At 43.5% G+C, this 22,854-nt stretch overlaps 1 protein-coding gene across 1 annotated transcript; it reads left to right on the top strand.

The window, feature by feature from the left end:
• Nucleotides 1–4,855: 4,855 nt before the first annotated feature.
• On the top strand, nucleotides 4,856–20,310 carry LOC311498302 (scavenger receptor cysteine-rich type 1 protein M130-like; the record flags this gene model as incomplete). Its single annotated transcript, XM_084558835.1, has 8 exons — nucleotides 4,856–4,892; nucleotides 7,613–7,645; nucleotides 7,735–7,878; nucleotides 8,234–8,472; nucleotides 8,820–8,840; nucleotides 11,154–11,498; nucleotides 17,148–18,059; nucleotides 19,680–20,310. 8 exons carry the CDS (start codon nucleotides 4,856–4,858, stop codon nucleotides 20,079–20,081), a joined length of 2,133 nt encoding a protein of 710 aa, XP_084414961.1. The 3' UTR covers nucleotides 20,082–20,310.
• Between the last annotated feature and the right edge of the window lie 2,544 nt (nucleotides 20,311–22,854).

Below are 22,854 nucleotides of genomic sequence, written 5' to 3'. Positions count from 1 at the left end.
CTTTCATGCTACATGTTTTATTACTACGAGCAGTAATCTAATCAGCGGCATCACTGACAGGGCTACAGCTTTATAAACCACAAACCACGATAATGTTGCTCAACACGTAGAGTCAGATAAACTCCACTCAGCATCGAGGCTTTAAAATGGGATGTTTTCTCCTCACAGGTCAGAGGCTGAGCTTCCAGTCCAGGTGCAGTTCTGTACTGGAGGTGAACTTCCTGAAACCAAATGAAAAGATGGACAGACAGACGCTACGTGCTGCAGGACATCTGACCAATGTGTTGAAGGATGAAGAGAAGAGAGAGGAAAAGCTGATCTGATCAGAGGAGCAGGGCTGGTGTGTATCTCAAGATGCTGTTTCAACATTTCCTGGTTCATTATCTGATCTATCTGATCTCAAGCCTCACATACGCTTAAATGTTTTCTCCACTTCTGAATATAAATGACTCAAAACATCAGCAGGTTTTCAAACAAGTCCAAAGTAGAACCTGTCCAGTCTTCATGACCAGAACAGAACCACTTCAGTTCTAAGGTGTTGGTGGGTTTCCTCACATCAACTGCTTGCTTCAGGTCCTTCCACAACATTTCTATTGGATTAAGGTCAGGACTTTGACTTGGCCGTTCCTAAACATTCATCTTTCAGTCTGTTGTCGATGGTCACTCCCAGGTATTTGTAATCCTCCACCACCTCCACATTCCTACCCAGGATGCTGAGGGGCAGAGGAGCTGTTCCCTTCCTCCTGAAGTCAATCACCATCTCTTTGGTCTTGTCTACATTAAGCAGCAGGTGATTCCTTCCAGCCCACCCCACAAATCTGTCCACCAGCCTTTTATACTCCTCCTCACCCCGTCCACCGCCTGTACACCCTACAACTGCAGAGTCATCAGAACATTTCTGTTTGTGACATGACTCTGAGTTGTGCTGGAAGTCAGTGGTGTATAAGGTGAACAGGAACGGAGAAAGCACAGTGGGGTAGAGGAGACAGGAGTCTTAGAGCTAAACCTGTTGAAGAAGGCGTTAAGTTTGTTCACACGCTCCACGTTGCCTTCAGACAACCTGCCTCTCCCCCACAGCTCGTCATATCCTTCATTCCTGACCACACCTCCCTCATGTTCTTCTGCTGGAGTTTGGCCTCCAGCTTCCTCCTGTAGGAGTCTTTGCACTCTCTCAGCTTGTCCCACAGTTGGTGCTGTACCCTCCCTAGCTCCTCCTTGTCTCCAGACCTGAAGGCTCTTCTCTTGTCGTTCAGCAGAGTCTTCACCATAGTCTTGCTATCTTGCTATTTTGTACTTAGTAAGCTAATTTTATTCTATTTTTTTTACTGCTATTGGCTTGTACCGGGACCAGAGCAACTCATTTCATTCCACCTCATGTACCAACATATGTTGAAATGACAATTAAAACTCCTTGAATCCTTGAATCCTTGGCTTGTTTTAAGAGAAACGACAAGCAGTCCACAGAGGGTATGATGGTATTCTCACAGAATTTAATGTATTCCTTGATCCAGTCCACCATGTTGCTGATGTCTTCCCCGTGAGGCTGCCAGAGTACCTCCCAGTCAGTGTACTCAAAGCAGTCCTGCAGGGCCTCCTCAGCCTCCTGTGTCCACCTCCTCACAGTCTTTTTGGACACAGGCTGCTGATGAACAAGAGGGACATACTTTGGAGTGAACAGGACAAGGTTGTGATCTGACCTGCCAAGAGGGGGAAGGGCAGTGGTAGTGTATGCACTGAGGGCATCTGCATACAGCAGGTCCAGGGTTTCGTTGTCATCGGTGTTGCAATCCACATACTGGGTGAAGTCTGTGGGGGTTCTGTCCAAGGTGACATGATTGAAGTCTCCATTTATCACCATAAAGGCATTTGGCTGCTGCGTCTGCAGACGGGAGATGGTGGTGGTGATGACGTCAGCAGCTGCTTCAGCCTCAGCTGATGGGAGGATGTAGGTGGTGATCACTGTGGAGGACGTGAACTCTCTGGGCAAATAATAGGTACGCAACCAAGACAGAGGGACGCAACAGAGACGTTTCTTCACGCAGATGTGTCTGGGATTACACCACCGCTCATTCACATACAGTGCAATCACACCTCCCCTCTTCTTACCACTAGTAGTCACGTCTCTGGCCGCCTGCACAGTCACAAAGCCAGGTGTTGTGATGCTGTGGTCTGTGATGTGCAAGTGAAGATCAGACTGAGACAAATCCCTGATTTATTGAAACTAAACCAGGAACTGAACCACACCTGAGTCTCATTACATTGATGGAAACACTTCTGAACACATGGACTCTGATTTAATCCTAGAGGTTCACCTTTCTGATATGTAATATTGGCTCATTTTAAGGCTAATATTTCTGATTCATGTGTTTGATTGGGTTCTCTTTGTCTACTCTCAGGAATGTAGAAACTCTGAAGGCTGTAAAACCTTTTAAGCTGCACTGTCCATGAAAATAAAATGAGCCCTGAGGGTTTTGCATAATCGTCCACATTAACAGCGGAAGTCCGTCAGAGGTAGGGTTCCTGTTCTGATAAAGACACACACGAGGACGACTCTTTGCAGAAGACACAGAGAGGACATGGGTCACAGAGTGCTGATGGTGTTTCTGTCTGTCTGGAGCTCAGGTAGGACTCAGATGTTTTTACAAGTCGCATCCAACAAACTAGTCAGAGAGAATCTGGACGGCTCACAAACTGAGGGTTAGTAAAAAAAATGATCATAAACATATTGTGTGGGTCTTGAATGCATCGTTCTGGGATGGGTTCAAACTGCAGCAGTCTGTCTTTGCACTGAGATAAAGTGCAGGGAGCTTGTTTCTTTAGGTTTAAATGTAAAGTTTACACGGTAAAGACCCACAGTGCATCTCTGCTGCTTCATGACTAGATTAACCTGGTGACAGAGAAAAAGCTACAAATATTTTCTGTCTGCTCATTTTAATCTTATTTCCTGTGATTTTATTCATTTTTTATTTGAAAAGTGAGAATGAATCATGTTCTGAACAACAACCCTGCAGTAAATCTATCACTAAACGGTGTTTCTGTTATTCCGTCCACCTCGTGTATAACCCTCTGAAACAGTTTCATCACAAAGTGAACAGAGGCTGCATTAGTTTAAACTGAGCGTACCTAATAAACTGACCCTATGCTACTGTTACTGATGAATTAAATCAGAAATAGAGATGAGGCAGACGAGAAAAACATTATACATGAAATGAAAAGATGTTAACAACATTTAAAAATGTTCCAGAAAAATAAACTCTGATGAATGACACTGAAATCCAGCTCCTGCACACGCGGGTCAAGAGACGAGAAAATAAAGCAAACTGTCAAAGCTCGGCTCAAGACCAATGAGCGTCAGTCACACATGAATGTGAAGGGAGCGGCACATTTTCAATTTGAGCCACTAAAAGTCAGTTTGTGACACACGTCAGAGCATTAGGGCCAGTGGGGGTTGGGACTTTTCAAAACTGTAACTTCTTACTTGGAATTTTGATTTTAATCTCGAAATTCTAATCTTAATCTCTGTATTTAGGGCGGCACAGTGGAAAGGTGGTTAGCATTGATGAGTCACAGTGAGAAGGTCCCGGGTTCGAATCCATGGGCTGACTGGTTCCTTTCTGTGTGGAGTTTGCATGTTCTCCATGTGTCTGCGTGGGTTCTCTCCAGGTTCTCCAGCTTCCTCCCACCGTCCAAAGACATGCTGGTTAGGTTCATTGGTGATTCTAAATTGACCGTAGGTGTGAGTGTCTCTCTGTGTTAGCCCTGTGATAGACTGGAGACCTGTCCAGGGTGGACCCCACCTCTAGACCAGTGACAGCAGAGATAGGCTCCAGCAGACTCCCACGATCCTTAACAGGAATAAGTGGGTACAGAAGATGAATGAATGAATAAATTCTGATCTTCTCCTTGGAATTCTGACTGTACTCTCAAGATTCTGCCACTTTTCTCTGAACCCTGACTTGTTTCTTGGAATCCTGACTTTTTTTCTTAGGAACTCTTTTTTATGTTGGAATTCTGACTTTTTTCTTGGAATTCTGACTTTTATTCTTGGAATTCCCAGTATTGACTGGGAATTCTGACTTTTAATCTTGGTATTGACACATTTTGTCACGCGAATTCTTACTTTTTTTTGGAATTCTGCCACTTTTCTCTTAACTCTCACTTTTGCTCTCAGATTTTTGACTTTTTTCTCTGAACTCTGACAGTTTTTTCTTGGAAGTCTGACTTTTTTTAACAGAATTATGACAGAAATCTCAAAATTCTGACTTTTTTGTGGGAATTCTGACTTTTGTTCTCAGAATTCTAATCTTATTCTCTGTATTGGAATTCTGACTTAAGTTAGCTCATCTTAACTTTTTTTCTGGGAATTCTGACTTTTCTGCTCTCTTTGTACTTTAATCTTGGAATTTTGACCTTTTCCTTGAAATTCTGACAGAAATCTCGGAATTCTAACATTTTCTTGGGAACTCTGACTGTTTTCTCTTAGAATTCTAACTTTTTTTTTGGAATTCCAACTGTAATATCGGATTTCTGCCATTTTTCTGTGACTTTTGACTTTTTTTCTTGGAATTTTGACTTTTGTTCTCAGAATTCTAATCTTAATCTTGGTATTTAGATATTTTGTCACGCGGATTCTGACTTTTCTCGCTTGGAATTCTGACAGGAATCTCCGATTCTGAATTCTTCTTGGGAATTCTGACTTTTGTCTCTCAGAAGTCTGACTTTTTGTTTTAGGCGGGTCCACACAAATGGAAAGGAAGCCATGACCAACAATGAGCAGTAGCAGATAATTGCTGCAACACTCTTCTTCTTAGTTCCACATCCACTGCCTCCTTCTGGCGGCGCGCTCCCTGTAGTCATGGGCTGGAGGCCCTCTCAGTGGTCGGCCCCCAAAGGTGACTTTCTGCTTACTCCAGGTCTCTGTGCCCGGCCATGTCTCTCTCTAGTGTGTACAGTGGGTGTGAGCTTGTGTGTGTGGGTGTGGGTGTGTGTCTGCATGTCTCTGTGTTTTTACGGGGGGGGGAAGGTTGGGTTTTTGTCCTTGTTTTTAGCCTCTGTGAGGCACTCTGTATTGCTTTTATGTATGAAAAGTGCCATATAAATATAATTTGATTTGATTTGATTCGATTCTGGACTTAGCGAGCCTTCATGCAATCAGTCAGTTCTCTGCATTCCAGACTTCTGCAGCTGTTTGATGGTTTCCTTTATTTCTCTGCATATGCACCTTCAGGGTGTGGAGCAGCAACATTTCTAAGAGTCGATGGAAAGACAAACATGTCAGTTGTAGGGGAACCAGTCGTCCTCTCAATTCTCCCCCTCTCTGGAATTTAAATTTACGAAGTTGTTTTGCAGAAGAACTCTTCTAACAGATCAACCTTTTACACCTTAGCCGTAAATGTGCCATGTCCGAACGTGGTACAGGCCCACGCTATCGGACCTCCCTGATGCTCTGGACGTCATCTGAGCCACAAGGGGACAGATTTACAGTTCTCTGGAATTTCACACCCTCTTTCTTCTTCTAATCTTCCTCTTTTCACTTGAGGAGACATCAATACGATCCCAGGAATTAAAGGGGGATCTTAATGAAAGACTCACCTTTTTGGATTCGAAGGACAAAGTCTAGAAGCCTTAATGTGATGTTCAATTATGTTTTAAACTTGTGATGTACTAATTTTCTTTTTCAGAGACGAATGCAAACATACCATTTTAACAGGTTTTGCCCCCCTCTCTTGGAATGACCAAGAGAGCGAAACACTGACAAGCCGGTCATAAATAACTTTCTTTCCCCAGAACCAGACTCTGATCTGCATTTTCCTCTGAAAAGCACCTAAGTTTGATAATATGACTATCGAAAATGTAATAACTTGGTAAGTTATATATTATTGTTCAGGAAGTGCTTACGATCACAATGAGACGATTTTGATCATTGTACGATAAAGCTAGCCCAAATTCACATAATTTGTCACAGTAAGGATGGATCAACATTGCCATCAAGTGGCTATCTTTAAAAGTATTTTCTCTCTTTTAGTCAATTGTTGAAGTTAAAGAATGTTGAAACTTAGGTATGTTCTTATACTAATAGTAGCTTGAAATCATAACTGTTGAAGTTGTTATTTTAGAAACCCCGACCTTTTATTAGCAAAATGTCAATGTAAAGAGAACTTGAGTTTATTAATTTATTGATGCTTTTGAGTTATTTTGATGTAGTCATTCTGATACGTCATCTTGTCATGTTGTAATGTTGAGTGTTGTCGCATACGTAAAACATTGCTAACGAGCCATGATGAGTGATGGAATGATTAAATTTAGTAATATAAAATAGGTTAAGAAGATCAGGCAATAAGACATCTCGAAACAAAGGAGAAGGCGTTCTCTTCTCTTTCCGCGCGAAGATTATGGAAACCCGATCCAAAACACGCCCTGAATAATTAACTCATAAAACCAGAGAGACGCTCTTTCTCCGCTCTTTCCGCCGCTCTTTCTCCGGACTTTTAGACTTTTGCACTTTCTCCGGACTTTTGCACTTTCCACTTTCCATTCACGTTTACTTTTATTTTAGTTTTCTTCTTTACGTACTTAGTCACGTTTGTACTTAGTAACTTTAAGAACAACTTGAATATTGACAATACGGTCCTTTTCAAGCTCTGTTTGTTTCTCGTCGGATGTTTTTCCCGACTTACGATTTTTATAGTGACTCAAATATTTTTCTAGCTTTATTCATTTTTATACTCTACGAACCGTAGTACTAACCAACATCGTTTATAAGTTAGCCAGCGTAGTCAGCTGGGATATCAGAGAAAGACCCAATCTCTTCGACGGATCAAGAAATCAAGAAGCTGTTGCCATAGCAACGACATCAAGAAGACGTGACGATCCGACTTCTTTCTTCAAACACAAAGACATTGCCAAGTGTCATCTGCCTTTGACTGAACACCTACAGCGCTCTCAAGCAAAGCTGGGTGTTGGAGTTGCAGACCAAGCAACAAGTCCTATCTACCGGTCCAAGAGAGACCTGCATCAGCTGGACCGCTTCGTCACCATCTCGTCACACCGACGCTCCGCCATCACCGACGCCGAGAAGACTCTACGGAAAAGTAGGCTTGAATCGTTCCTACCGCTTAAGACAAAGAGTTGGTGTCACTACTTTGAAACTCCCTACTAACATCTTTTAGAGAAGATTGATTAGATTAGATATCAAATCTATTCCCCTTAGTTTAGGACTTAAACATCTCCATCTCTCACCATCGCTCCAGAAATTAACTATTTCATACCTTATTATATTCGTTCATTTGATTACACTCCTATATTCTATTAGTCCCTCATTTATTCATAGTTGCCACTTTATTAAATAAATATTTGTTCACACTTAAGAAGTTGTTTGTGATGTTATTTTACGGCAGAGAATGACTGGTACAAATTGTAGTAAAGGATTCACTCCTTCAGATATGCAAATTATTTAACTGAGACTGATAAATTGATTTAAACCGTGTTCTTCCTACGATAACAGGAGGTGGTGCCCTAACGAGACATTTAAAAAGGTGTAGACTATCCTACACAGTATATAAATTGATGATGATACTCAGTCTTCATGTTTCTCCTGTGATTTTCTCCTCAGGGCTCTGGGCTGAAGACAAACTGGCTTCCACAGGTAAACGGAGGGAAAATGATACGAGGAGAAACGGTCGTGATGTTTTGGAAATCCCTCCAATTCACTGTTGCTTTTGTGTGTCTGTTCAGCAGTTCCTGGTGAATACAGGCTGGTGTTTGGACCCGTCCACTGTTCTGGGACAGTGGAGGTTTATGATGAGGGACGTTGGAGAGATGTAGGGTACTTCTGGAACCAGACGACGGCCGCTGCAGTGTGCAGGAAGCTCGACTGTGGTTCTGTTGTTTCATTAGAAAGACATTTGTCTAGTGATCTTCCGTCCAGATACATCTCAGAGGACGGGCTTAGCGTCTATACGAGTACACGGAAAGTGAATTACCATGCAAGTCTCACCTGTTCAGGTCAGTGTCATTAACTGTGAGAAGCTTCAGTTTTCTTGTTTTCTGTCACTGTGGTGAACTGACATTGTGTTTTACTGTGGCACCTTACATTTTAGATAGCGCTTCCTTTATTCAGCTGCATCATTAGAGACAAAGAGATGTTTTTTAAAGTCAGCGGTGTATCCTGAAGGAACGGTCCACATTTGATCTGCTCCACAGAGAGTTGCTCCCTGTTCCTCTCTCTCCACAGACTCAGTGAGGCTGGTGAACGGGACCAACCGGTGTTCAGGCAGACTGGAGGTGAAGTCCAACCGGTCGTGGTCCTCGGTGTGTGAAGATGGTTTCGACTGGCAGGACGCAGAGAAGGTCTGCAGGGAGCTTCACTGTGGGCCCCCTTCAGTCTTATCCGGGGAGCTGCACGGAGAAAAGGAGGCTCTGCTGTGGTCCAAAGAGTTCCTGTGTGGAGAAAATGAGTCTGCCCTCAAAGCTGTTGTTCTCATCTGCTCAGGTAGAAGAAAATATTACTGACAGTGGAGTTTAAATCCAGGGAGTTTAAACTCAGTTTAGTTCAAGGGCCACAATTTGATCTCAAGCAGGACGGAGCAGTAACGTGATAACTTCTAAATAACTCCAGATGTTTCCCTTTGTTTTAGTGCAAAGAAGAACATTATGACCCCTGTTTAGTTCTGGTCTCAGGTTTGAGATCTTTTCCCCTTCTCCCTTCTCCTTTTTCTACTCTTCTTCCTCTACTTTCTTCTCCTTCTTCCTCCTCCTCTTCTTGCTTCTTCCTCTTCCTTCTCCCTCTCCTCATTCTTTTTTCTCATTTCCCCCTTCAGTGGAAAGAGGTTCAAGATGTGGTAAGACGTGCAAGAGCCTCTTCAGCCTCGGGAACTAATGGGGTCCCCTACCGGCTGTATAAGAGTGCACCAGATGTGCTGAGGTTCCTGTGGAAATTGATGAAGGTAGTATTGAAGAAACAGGTTATTCCCAAGGCATGGCGCAGGGCAGGGGGGATTTTTATTCCCAAAGAGAGGGACTCGTTGGAAATAAGCCAGTTTAGACCAATTAGTCTACTGAATGTTGAGGGGAAGAGTTTCTTCAGTGTTGTGGCACAGAGGTTGTCCACTTACTTGATGAAAACAGACTAGTTGATACGTCGGTGCAAAAGGCTGGGATCCCCGGCTTCTCTGGATGCTTAGAGCACACCAGTATGATTTGGCACCAAATTCAGTGAAGAGAAGAGAGACCTGCAAGAGAGACCTTCGCCTCCCCCCAATTAGGGCCTACATGGACGACATGACGACTACAACGTCAACCGCTCCTTGTACCAGAAGATTGCTGGATAAGCTAAACAGCAATCTGCAGTGGGCTAGGATGAAAGTGAAGCCTATTAAAACTAGGAGTATTTCAATTGTTAAAGGAAAGGTAGTAGATAAGAAGTTTGTTATAAATGATGAGGTGGTTCCCACAGTGCTGGAGAAGAGTTTGGGAAGATGGTATGATGCAAGTCTCAGTGATAAGGCGCAGTTTGAAGGGTTGAGGCAGGAAATGATTCAAGGCATTTCAAGCATAGAGTGGTCAGGGCAACCAGGGAAGTTAAAATTGTGGTGCTGGCAATTTGGTTTACTGCCCCGGCTAATGTGGCCGCTGACAGTGTATGAGGTTGCCCTCTCAAAGATAGAAAAGTTGGAAAGAAGGATTAATTCATTTATCAGAAAGTGACTTGGTGTCCCACGCTGCTTAAGCGGCACAGCCTTGTATGGGAAAGGCATTCTGGAGCTCCCAGTTACCAGCCTAACAGGCTCTGTTGCAAGCCAGACGCTTCACTCCTTTGCTCTCCGCTTTTATTGCTTTTATCTATCTTTTCCCACTGCAATCGATTCCTTCTGCTTATAAACTTATGGAAAGTGGATCCTGGACACCCATATATCACTTGGAGTTTTATTTTTGAAAGTTCCTGAAAGCTACCACTGTTATTTTAAAACTGTTTTACTTCGTGAGCGTGGCCTACAAGGACACCTATACCAGCTGCAGTGATTGGGATTGAGGAGCTAAGCTAAGCAAACCGAGCCAGGCTACTGCTCAAGATGCCTCCCTTTTCCATGGATGACTATCACAAACTGCTCCAGAAGATAGCAGTACTGGAAACAAAAATTCATCGGCTCGAAGTGAATGTGGAGATTAATGGACATTATGGGAATGAAACTACTCTACCGATATCCCTAAACAATGAAAGGGAACAGGCTAACAGAAAGCTAACTGGCACCACCACGACACGGCAGGAGCCAGGTGTAAATGGCAGTAAAGCAACCTGTCCTCCCTGGAACTCTCTTGGTGTAAAGCCAAAACACTACAAATCGCCTCCCTCAGATATGGGAAGACGGTTATCAGGCAGAACCCAGCACCCGGAGACTCATGATGACACCGAGTGGCCTGCACTGCCATCACACAGGAATGTCTCTTCAACGCCAGTACCAAGGAGAAAGCAGCCATGGACCAAGGCTACTACTAAAACGAAGAGCAAATTGTCTCAAGACACAGGGATTCTACTAGAGAACAGATTTGCTCCACTTTCACATAACCCTCACTCCCCAAAAAAAGGCTCATCTCCCAGCACCAGAGAAAGGTATGAAGCTAAATCTTATGCTAAAAGGCTACCGAAAGAGCTAACCACTGGGCCTCAAACTCTGATAGTGGGTGACGGAGCTGTGAATGAAATAAAACAATTTTGCACCAAAAAAAACACCAAAGTACTCTGTTTTACCAACGACATGGTGTCTGATATCTCAAGGAAGATCCTAAACATTGCTGCTGAGCATCCGACACTGAAATCTCTCATCATACACACAGGAGCCCTTGATGTTGTGAAGCAACAATCGGAGGTATTAAAACAAGACTTTATTGATCTGATGAACAAAGTTCAGTGTTTAAATACTGAGGTGCTTTTCAGTGGACCCCTACCGACAGTTCGGCGAGGAGATGAGAGTTTCAGCAGGCTGATGATGCTAAACAGATGGCTCAAAGACACCTGTGCCGCTCAATCAATGAACTTTATTGACAATTTCAACATTTTTTGGGGACGCAGGCACCTCTTTAAGGCAGATGGAGTTTGCCTTAACAAGTCAGGAGTACAGCTGCTAAGCTCCAACATTTTTTATTCTCTGCGTCAGACACCAACAGCCCTTGTCAAGGACAAGAGGCAAGACAAGCCAAAACAACAGATAAGACGGCGCTCATGCGAAGGCGCTGCGATAATGACTGACCACGGAGGACAGCGGATCCAGAAAGAACCTGCAACATCATCATCTTCCCCCCAACAAGAGGAGTTTTCCCCAACCCCAACAGCACAACAAGTGGAGCCTCCCCCAGCCCCAACAGCCCAACAAGTGGAGTCTCCCCCAGCCCCAACAGGAGACTCCCAACCTTCATCCCCCCAGACCCCACCCAGCCCCCAACTCTCTCCACTCAGTCTGGACTCCCCACTTCTGGATTTCACCGACAGGATGAAGAGCCTTGTCAATATTGGAATCCAATTAACACCACGCCAAAATCCCATATTTTCCCCCATTAACCTCCCCCATCGTCCAGCCCCTCCCACTCCACCACCTCCGAAAAAACCCTCGACCAAAAGTCACCGAGCCCCCCCACCTCCTCTGAACCATATCTGTGAATCTGACTGATATGTGCCGGGTCCAGGCTGCAATACTGATATCAACTATGTTCTTCCCCAGGAACAGTCAGGGCCCTATGGAGTTCAGGCAGTCTTCTCAATCCCTGTGATGACGGGTAACAGAAAAGTAGTTAAACTGTGGAGAAATAAAAAGGGTTCAATTAAATCTACCAATCTATTGAGTATAGCCTGTCAACCCCGAAACTCACCAGTGTCTCCTGTTATCTCCACAAGGTTAGCCCTACTCAATATCAGATCACTAGCCAACAAATCTCTGTTAGTAAATGACTCCATTTTAACCTATAATCTAGACTTTTTACTTCTTAGTGAAACATGGCTGACTGAATGTAGCTGTGCTACCATTCTAAATGAAGCAGCACCAGCAAATTTCAGTTTTATGAATAAGTGTCGAAGTGGTAAGAAGGGAGGTGGAGTTGCTGCCATTTTTAAATCAGTATTTCAGTGCAAGGAAACTTTATTTGGTGATTTTAGCTCTTTTGAATATCTCTGTTTTTTAGTAAAGGGGGATCCAAAAGTTATTTTTCTAATCATTTATAGACCACCAAAATACCCAGGAAAATTCTTTGATGAGTTTGCTGAACTGCTGTCAGTTATCTGCACGGACTACAACTTTTTTATCATAACAGGGGATTTTAATATTCACATAGACAATAACATGGACACAAATGCCAAAGAACTTTGTTCTCTACTGGACACTTTTGGCCTCTCCCAACATGTGAAAGGGCCCACACACACTCGAGGCCACACTCTGGATCTGGTTATCTCCAAAGGTGTTGACATTTCTTCTGTTGATATTAAGGACTTGGCTCTTTCAGATCATTTCTGTGTGTTCTTTGACTTACAGATAACTCCAAACACTCAGTTAACCTCTTTGTCTGTTAGAAAAAGGTACATAAATGAGAATACCAGTGCTAAGTTTATGGAGGCTATAGCTATGTCACCAGCCGTGAGTGCAGAGACAGTTGATGAACTCTTGGATAATTTCAACTTGAAAATCTCAAATGTCATGGATACTGTTGCACCTATTAAAACTAAGATGATCTTGAGCAGACAGAGAACACCATGGAGGAACACTATGATGGTGAAGGCTTTGAAAACAGAATGCAGGAAAGCTGAGCGTAAATGGAGAAAAACTAAACTTCAAATTCACCATGACCTCTACAAACAAAGTATTTTTAATTTTAACCACGGGTTACTCAAGGCTAGACAGCAACACTTATCTGAAATGATTAATAAGAATATCAACAACACTCGCACTCTGTTTGCTTTGGTTGATAAGCTTACAACCCCCCCAAAAGAGATAGTTTCAGAACTTTCTTCCACAGAAAAATGCAATGAATTTGCTTGCTTTTTCAATGAAAAAATCACATCTATAAGACAAAATATCGACACAAATCGTCGAAATAATAAAATGACACCATCCTTAAAACCACCTAGGAATAAATCAGCTAGGATGTCAGAATTTAATACAATTGGCCAAAAAACCATAGAGCACACAGTTCAGCATCTTAAACCACCGACATACTGTCTTGACACAATGCCATCTGACTTTTTTAAAACTATTGTAAGCTCTGTCCAAACAGATCTGCAGCAAATAATAAATTGCTCACTTCAATCAGGCGCGTTTCCTAAAGCCCTAAAAGTAGCTGCCATCAAACCACTCTTAAAAAAGAGAACGCTGGATGCTTCCATGTTAACCAACTACAGACCTATCTCAAATCTCCCTTTTATAGCCAAGATCATTGAGAAAGTGGTTTTTAATCAACTTAGCAACTTTTTAAACTCCAGTGGACTCTTTGATAAATTTCAATCAGGCTTTCGACCTCACCACAGTACAGAAACAGCTCTCATTAGAGTGTTGAATGATATAAGGTTGAACACTGACTCAGGCAAGGTGTCAGTTCTGGTCCTGTTGGATCTCAGTGCTGCTTTCGACACTGTAGACCACAGTATACTGCTGAACAGGTTGGAAACCTGGGCAGGACTCAGCGGAACAGTACTAGATTGGTTCAGGTCCTACTTGGAGGAGCGGAGTTATTTTGTGACCATTGGAAGCTATAAATCCGATCCAGTGGCTATGACATATGGAGTTCCTCAGGGGTCAGTTCTTGGACCCCTTCTGTTCAGCCTATATATGTTGCCTTTGGGTCAAATTATCCAGAATTCAAATGTCAACTATCATAGTTATGCAGATGACACACAGATATATCTTGCATTGTCTCCAGATGACTGCAGTCAAATAGAGTCATTGTGTCACTGTTTAGAGAAAGTCAAAAATTGGATGAACCAAAACTTCCTGCAGTTAAATCAAGAAAAAACTGAGGTCATTGTTTTTGGCAATAAAGAGAAGAGGGTTACTGTCAGTAAACACCTTGAGTCACTGTCTCTAGAAACTAAAGACCAGGTCCGAAACCTTGGTGTGCTGATAGACTCAGATCTGACCTTTAACAGTCATATCAAATCAATCACCAAAACAGCCTTTTATCAACTTAAGAACATATCCAGAATTAAGGGCTTCATGTCGCAAACAGATCAGGAGAAGCTGATTCATGCTTTCATTTCCAATAGACTTGACTACTGTAACGGTCTTCTGACTGGACTCCCCCAAAAAAGTATCAAACAGCTGCAGCTCGAGTTTTAACCAGAACAAAGAAATCAGAGCATATCACCCCAGTTCTTAAGTCTTTACATTGGCTCCCAGTCAGCTACAGAATAGATTTTAAAGTTCTGCTACTGGTTTACAAATCACTGAATGGTTTAGGTCCAGAATACATGAATGACATGTTAGCAATGTATAAACCCAGTCGAGCTCTGAGATCGACTGACTCAGGTCAGATAGTGGAGCACAGAGTTAAAACCAAACACGGTGAAGCAGCATTTAGCTGTTACGCTGCACACAAATGGAACAAACTACCAGCAGAGCTGAAATCAGCCCCAACTGTAAGCACTTTTAAATCCAGGTTAAAAACATTTATTTTTTCATGTGCATATGGCTGAGCCCTTTTAAATCATTTTAAATCGTAATCTTGGATTTACACTGTAAGTCCTCTTAATCGTTTTAATATATGTATAATATAATACACTTTTCTTTTTCTTTTTTCTTTTTTCTTTTTTCTTTTTCTTTGTTCTTGCTTTTAACTGTGTGTTCTAATTTGTTCTGTTTTTATGTAAAGCACATTGAGTTGCCTCTTGGTATGAAATGCGCTATATAAATAAAAATGCCTTGCCTTGCCTTGCCTAACAGAGGAGTTTAAGTGCGCTAAAGTTAGACTGGAAATGAGTCTCACTCAGTCGAAGGATCCAGTGGTTAGGAGTGTAGCGCCTACTATTAAGACAGGGAGGAAGTGGAACCCAAAAGAGGCAGTGCAGCAAGCACAGGCAGCTCTTAAACATAGGGATATCATAGGTCATGTACAGCAAGGGCGTGGAGGCCTAGGGCTGTGTGCAGGGAAACCTCTGTGGAGCAAGGCATCAGCAGTAGAAAGGAGAAAGATGGTAGTGGAAGAGGTACAGAAACAAGAGGAAGCAGTAAGATGCACTAAGGCAGTGTCGCAGGCTAAGCAGGGTCAATGGGTGAACTGGGAGAGTGTGGAGAAAAGGAAGTTGAAGTGGAGAGAGCTTTGGAGCATGGATGCTAGCAGGATTAGATTTATGATAGGGGCTACTTATGATGTGCTGCCAACTCCCCAGAACCTAAACCAGTGGGTAGGTGAGGATGCTGCCTGCCCACTGTGCACTTGTGTCTGCACGCTTAGACATATTCTGACAGGTTGTAAGGTTAGTCTTTCCCAAGGACATTACACCTGGTGTCACAATCAAGTACTGAAATGTTTAGCAGCTGCGATTGAGGAAAAACGGGTGAATGTAAATTCGCCGTTAACAGAGAGAATAGACATATTAAGTTTGTACGGGAGGGAGAAAAGGCTAGACTAGCAGGCATCAGGCATAACACGGGACAGCTAAGAGTAGGAGGAGCCTGGAAGATGAGGGCGGATTTAAATGGACAACTAGTTATTCCAGCCGAGATAGCTAGCACCTGACTACGGCCAGGGGGCCTCATGTACGAAGACTTGCGTGGATTTCCTTCTAAAACGTGGCGCACGCTCAGATTTAGAATCATTTAGAAGCACATTTCCTTTGTACATCCCAATCGAGCGTACCCGACCCCTCTCTGTCCATGCCCCTTTTAAATATGCAAATTGTATTTAAATTGACCCTGCACCTGAGATTCCCCTCTCTGCACGATCAGAAAACGAAAACATAAGAATGAGTAAGACGGGAAAAAAAGAACTTCACAGAAAGCGAATTGGAGACGCTACTCACTGGAGTGGAGATGCGCAAAAATGTGTTCTTTGACACGCTGCCACAATGTTGGTTACTTGCATTTGCGCATCACGTATGATCTGTACATTGATCGAATGAAAATGTTTCCTGTTGACATTTACAAATTCATGCGATGGCGCTTTTATAGCAATGTGTGTGCAGTCGATAGCTCTGATTACATTCAGAAAACCGTCTCTTGCTGCAGATTGCTCTTTAATGTTGACCTGTTCAGATGCATTGTATGGGAATCTGATATACCTGGCTGACATGAGGATAACTCCATCCCACACTGCTGGCATGGCTCTGCTCAGGGTCGACCGGCACAGTCCCGATCGGTCGGCCAGCTCCCTCTGGAATGCCCCGGTTGCGAGGAACCCCAGTGTGGTCAGTACCTGTACGGACACAGGCAACGCATTGCTCCTCGCTGTGTCGCGCTCCAATTCCGGCCGCAGCTCTGCGCACAGTTCCAGAAGGATTGCCCTCGGGAACCTAAAGCGGCTGATGAGCCAGTTGTCATTATTTGCCAGTAAATCATCTCTGTCTCTGAATACACGCTCTCTTCTTATTGCACCATTTGCGATATCTTCTAATAACGCTAAAGCTGCCATTGTTGTTAACGATATTTTCTGCACCACTTTGCGCGTGCTTTTATATCCACTCATATAATTACAGACACCTGGGTGTGTTAATTGTTCATCAGTGTTAATTTTTCGTGTGTCTCTGATGTGCACATCACAATAGTTTTCAGAGTTGTATGATAACAGTTTCCCGGCATCACCTCTAAGTGTCGCCAAAGGATCGACATCTGTAGAATCCTACGTACGCCAGCCACGTCGTTGGCGTAGGCACGTACAAAGTTCCCGGACATTTCAATCTTGATACATCTGAACTTTTCCGTGAGCAAGTACGTACGTAACATTTTTGTACGCACGCAACCTTCGTACATGAGGCCCCAGATCTGCTGTTGTGGTCTGAGCCAGAGAAAGTAGTCTATTTCATAGAGCTGACTGTCCTGTGGGAAGATAGAGTTGAGGAGGCTAACGAGCGTAAGAGAGCTAAGTATGCAGAGTTAGCAGCAGACGCAGAGCAGAATGGCTAGAAGGCTTATGTCCGCCCGGTAGAAGTGGGCTGCCGTGGATTTGTGGCATAGTCAGCGATTGCTCTTCTGAGCGAACTGGGCATACGAGGAAGAAGCCAGAGGACTGCGGTATGCATCTCATATTGTCTGGGTTCTGTTTGGATGACGTTCAGTTCGTCTTGTTCCTCCTCAGAGCCAGAGTTTGTGAGGTTGGTTGGAGGAGCCAGCAGGTGTAGCGGTCCACTACAGATGATGCAGCTGGGTCATTGGTCTTACGTGAACGAGATGAACTGGGACCTGAAGTTAGTGGCTGCAGTGTGTGGACGGCTGGACTGTGGATCTCCCCACTCAATCAGGAGTAAATCATCTTTTAAAGCAGGTGGCTGGAGAATCACAGCTGGATGTGACCTATCATCATCAGACTGTCTTATGTATAAACAATCTACTTCAATGATAGAGATCACCTGCTCAGGTAAAACTTCAAATGTAGATCAACCCTCTGGTAAAGAGCTTTTAAACAAAGTTATCATGAATAATATCAACTTGTTCTGCACAGACTCAGTGAGGCTGGTGAACGGGACCGACCTGTGTTCAGGCAGACTGGAGGTGAAGTCCAACCAGTCGTGGTCCTCAGTCTGTGAAGATGCTTTTGACCTGCAGGATGCAGAGGTGGTCTGCAGGGAGCTCAGCTGTGGACCTCCTTCAGTCCTCCAGGGGGCGCTCTTCAGAGAAGCAGAGGCTCCAGTGTGGATCAAACACTTTGAGTGTGAAGGCACCGAGTCTTCTCTGCTGGACTGTGACAGCTCAGCTCCAGACAGAATCACCTCCTCAGCCGACAGAGCTGTTGAACTCACCTGCTCAGGTAGAGGAGGAGCTGCAGCTTCCATGCAGCGTGCTGGCTTTCTTCTTCTACTAATTCTTTTCCTGTTTTCTGCTCAGATCCAAACTCTCTCAGGTTGGTGGGAGAGCCCAGCTTCTGTGCCGGTAAGCTGGAGATGAGAAACCAGGGAGAGTGGAGGCCTGTGGTCGACCAGGACTTTACATGGGAGCACATTTCTGCAGCCGCAGTGTGCAGACGGCTGGGCTGTGGGACCGCAGTGTCTGCAAATATGACGGATGAATTTGAGGACAGACTCGTGTGGTGGATCAAGTCCTCCTGCATCCAGTCAGCATCTACGCTGTGGGAATGTGTCACACTGACCAGTCTTGGTGAATCCTACTGGAGTCTGGAGGTGGTCTGCTCAGGTAAGTCTGAACTCGTCACACGTTTAGCTGCTTTCTCTTCTGTCTGGTTCAGATCAGCTCATCACTCACAGACATGAAAAATAAGTGAATTATACCAGTGATCTGACATTTCAGTTCTCTGACAGATAGAGAGGCAGAGGTGCAGCTTGTCAACAGGCAAAGCAACACAACTGCTCCAACTGACTTTTTGTTCATTTTTACCGTATTTTCCGGACTATAAGGCGCACCTGGATATAAGCCGCACCAGCTAAATTTTGGGGAAACTACAGATTGTGCCATATAGGCCGCACCCGAGTATAAGCCGCACCCGACTATAAACCGCTGGTGTTTTAATGTTTAATTACCGTAAGGGTTTCTTCTACCACGGAGGGGATTGTCAGGACAGAAATTACTGTTTGGAAACGCAAAGCGTCCCATTTATTTACATTTGACAAACATAAATCTTTCGATCAATCAAACAAAAAATCAATCAATCAAACTTTCACATCTTTGACATTACAAACAGCATTCGTGCAGTGCACAAATAATACAACGGTGCGCTCCTAGCGCACTTCCTGCAGTCATAATACCGTAGTAGTGCAGTATAACAAAAAACAAAGCTTACAACGCTTGACGAGGCAATAACGTTAAATGGCTACATTTAATTCGTTTTTAAAAGTGCTTGCCTGTAACACGGCAGCAAAAGTGCAGTAACCCGCTGCTCAACTAAATAATCAGCATCTTTTTTGAAAACAGCCAACACAGCAGTAAAGGTGCAGTAACACGGTTTACTGTATCAAAACAACCAGCCTGCTATACCAGAAAAGTCAGTTCTTAATCCTCGTGTCATCGTCTATGACATGATAGTGCGCCCCTGGTGACCGTTAGCTGTAAAAATCCATCCGCCGTTGTATAAGCCACAGGGTCCAAAGCAAGTGACAAAAGTAGCGGCTTATAGTCCGGAATTTACGATACTTCTTCTCTTTTAGTGGACTGAAAGCAACGAACGTATCACATAGATCATTTTGTGTTTCTTTGTTCATACGACTTCTTCTTTAACTCTGCAGCAGAGGGAGCTCAGTGAGTCTGCAGCATCTAGTGGACATCACAGGAAGTGCAGCTCTGAATGTAAACCTATGTCCCTCTGCTCGTTTCTACCTGTTCTCTGGCTCATGTTGGAGTTGGAGCTAATAAGTCAAGTCTAGCAGAATTTCTTAGTGTCATCAGTTCTGCGTCAGGTTCCTGATGTGCTGTTGTTTTCCTGCTCTGCAGTGACTGACTGAGCTGCTCTGACACCACGTTTTACATGGAACACTGCAGCACATAATCTTTGGGCTGATTTCATTCCTCTGCGTCTGCTCGTTCAGCTAACCCTCTCCCTGTTCGTTCATAGAACTGCTGCTTCAGCCAAGAATCGACACCTTTCTGGACAATATCGGGGTGGTCTACGTGGACCAGCGGGAGGTTCAGGTGCTCCTTGGCTCCAACTTCAGCATCATGTGCTACATCCAAGCCCAGTACGAAGGAGGTTACTTCCAGCTCCTGTTCACTGCCTCCAACACGACACTCAGCTACACCCTGCCAGCTGTCAATCACTCTGCCCGTTTCCCGTTCTCTTCGGCGGACCACAGCCACCAAGGGAGCTACAGCTGCATTTATCACCTCCATGTTTACTCCCACGACTTCTCCTCTGAGAGTCAGACGCTCCATCTCAGCGTCGCAGGTAACTCCACAGAGAATCAGAGTCCAACAGGGAATCTGGTCAATAAGATCAGCCAGTAGGAGCCTGAATACAACGCTGGATACAAAGGAAATAAAAGCTATGAAATGTTTGGACCAGTGTTCATTCTGACAGACATATTCATAAGTTCATGTAGAGTAAAACGTCAACTAGCAAAGTACTTACATGAGACTTCTTTAACATCAAGGTACTTCTTGGTAACTTCAGAGTACTTAGATGAGAGTTTCATAATTTCATAAAAGTTAGATGAGACTTTTTTAACTTTTGAGTACTTGGATGGGACTTCATTACCTTCATAGTACTTAGATGAGACTTTTTTAACTTTTGAGTACTTGGATGGGACTTCATTACCTTCATAGTACTTAGATCACACTAATTTAATTTCAGAGTACTGAGATGAGACTTCATTACCTTCATAGTACTTGGATGAGACTTCTTTAACTTCATAGTAGCTACTTAGATTAGACTTCCTTAACTTCACAGTATTTAGATGAGACTTCTTTAACTTCCTACTACTTAGATTAGACTTCATTACCTTCATAGTATTTAGACGAGACTTCTTTATCTTCACAGTACTTAGACGAGACTTCTTTATCTTCACAGTACTTAGATTAGACTTCATTACCTTCATAGTATTTAGACGAGACTTCTTTATCTTCACAGTACTTAGACGAGACTTCTTTATCTTCATAGTACTTAGATGAGACTTCTTTACTTTCATAGTTAGCTTTCTGACTGGTCAGTCTCATCTAAGTACTTTAGATCAGGGTGATGCTCCTTCAAATGTCGTATTCTTCCACATAATCTGTAGCCACAAGCTACAAGCTTGCTAGTTTTGTTAGCTCCCATCAGCTGAGATCAGATCCAATCACATGACAGAGACACACATTTTGAAAGACCGTCAGTTCAATATTCAAATAACATCTAATGATATTAAATAACATCCTAGTCTCATTAACATTTCCTCTTAGTTTTTAATCATCAGATATTAGCTGAACTCGTCACACGTTTAGATGCAGTCCAGTTCACACACAGCGTTCCGGTCGGATCGTTATTCTCTTGTGCGTGAACATGAACCAGCCTACTACATTACCCATAAGCCTCAGCTGCATCACTCAGGAGTCAGTTGAATCGGGTTTGAGTGTTCACCGTCAGCTGTGACGTCTGCGGTCGGTGTGCTCTGTCTCTATGCAGAACTCCTATTGACTTTTTGTTCATTTTTACTTCTTCTCTTTTAGTGGACTGAACGCAACGAACGTATCACATAGATCATTTTGTGTTTCTTTGTTCATACGACTTCTTCTTTAACTGCAGCAGAGGGAGCTCAGTGAGTCTGCAGCATCTAGTGGACATCACAGGAAGTGCAGCTCTGAATGTAAACCGATGTCCCTCTGCTCGTTTCTACCTGTTCTCTGGCTCATGTTGGAGTTGGAGCTAATAAGTCAAGTCTAGCAGAATTTCTTAGTGTCATCAGTTCTGCGTCAGGTTCCTGATGTGCTGTTGTTTTCCTGCTCTGCAGTGACTGACTGAGCTGCTCTGACACCACGTTTTACATGGAACACTGCAGCACATAATCTTTGGGCTGATTTCATTCCTCTGCGTCTGCTCGTTCAGCTAACCCTCTCCCTGTTCGTTCATAGAACTGCTGCTTCAGCCAAGAATCGACACCTTTCTGGACAATATCGGGGTCGTCTACGTGGACCAGCGGGAGGTTCAGGTGCTCCTTGGCTCCAACTTCAGCATCATGTGCTACATCCAAGCCCAGTACGAAGGAGGTTACTTCCAGCTCCTGTTCACTGCCTCCAACACGACACTCAGCTACACCCTGCCAGCTGTCAATCACTCTGCCCGTTTCCCGTTCTCTTCGGTGGACCACAGCCACCAAGGGAGCTACAGCTGCATTTATCACCTCCATGTTTACTCCCACGACTTCTCCTCTGAGAGTCAGACGCTCCATCTCAGCGTCGCAGGTAACTCCACAGAGAATCAGAGTCCAACAGGGAATCTGGTCAATAAGATCAGCCAGTAGGAGCCTGAATACAACGCTGGATACAAAGGAAATAAAAGCTATGAAATGTTTGGACCAGTGTTCATTCTGACAGACATATTCATAAGTTCATGTAGAGTAAAACGTCAACTAGTAAAGTACTTACATGAGACTTCATTAACTTTAAAATACTTGGATGCGACTTTTTTAACTTCATAGTACTTAGATTAGACCTCTTTAATTTCAGAGTACTTAGAAGAGACTTCTTTCATTTCAGAGTACTGAGATGAGACTAATTTAACTTCATAGTACTTAGATGAGACTTATTCAACTTCATAGTACTTAGTATTTGGTTAGCTTATATTTTACAAGGTTTGAATTGTCCACTGTCTGCTGCTGAGCGGGCCATACAAGTCAGCAGCACTTACTTAGTTCATTTAGATTGTCGGGTAATCGCTATATCTCTTGACCGTAGGTTTGTTAGGGTTTCTCAGTTGGACAGGGCCTCTAAATGTGTTTTGCCTGGGATCTTGGCACAAGGGATTGTAACATCTAATCCTGTGTATTAACGAATGAGATAAGACTTTTTTAACTTCACAGTACTTAGATGAGACTTCTTTAACTTCAAAGTACTTACATGAGAATTTTTTAACTTCATAGTACCTAGATAAGACGTACCAGTCTCATCTAGCTTTAGCTCGTCAACATCTCGTCTTAGTCACAGAAATGAAATGAATCCTGGCATGATCCTACTACTGAATAAAAACAATGTAGTGATGAGTTTGGAAAATACAGTAAAGAGTGTGCATGTCAATGGACTGATCATT

This window comes from Chelon labrosus, assembly GCF_963514085.1.
Source record: "Chelon labrosus genome assembly, chromosome: 13".
In the NCBI taxonomy this organism is placed as follows: Eukaryota; Metazoa; Chordata; class Actinopteri; order Mugiliformes; family Mugilidae; genus Chelon; species Chelon labrosus.
Note: the sequence above shows the minus strand (reverse complement) of the source record. Positions and strands in the feature narration are given on the sequence as shown.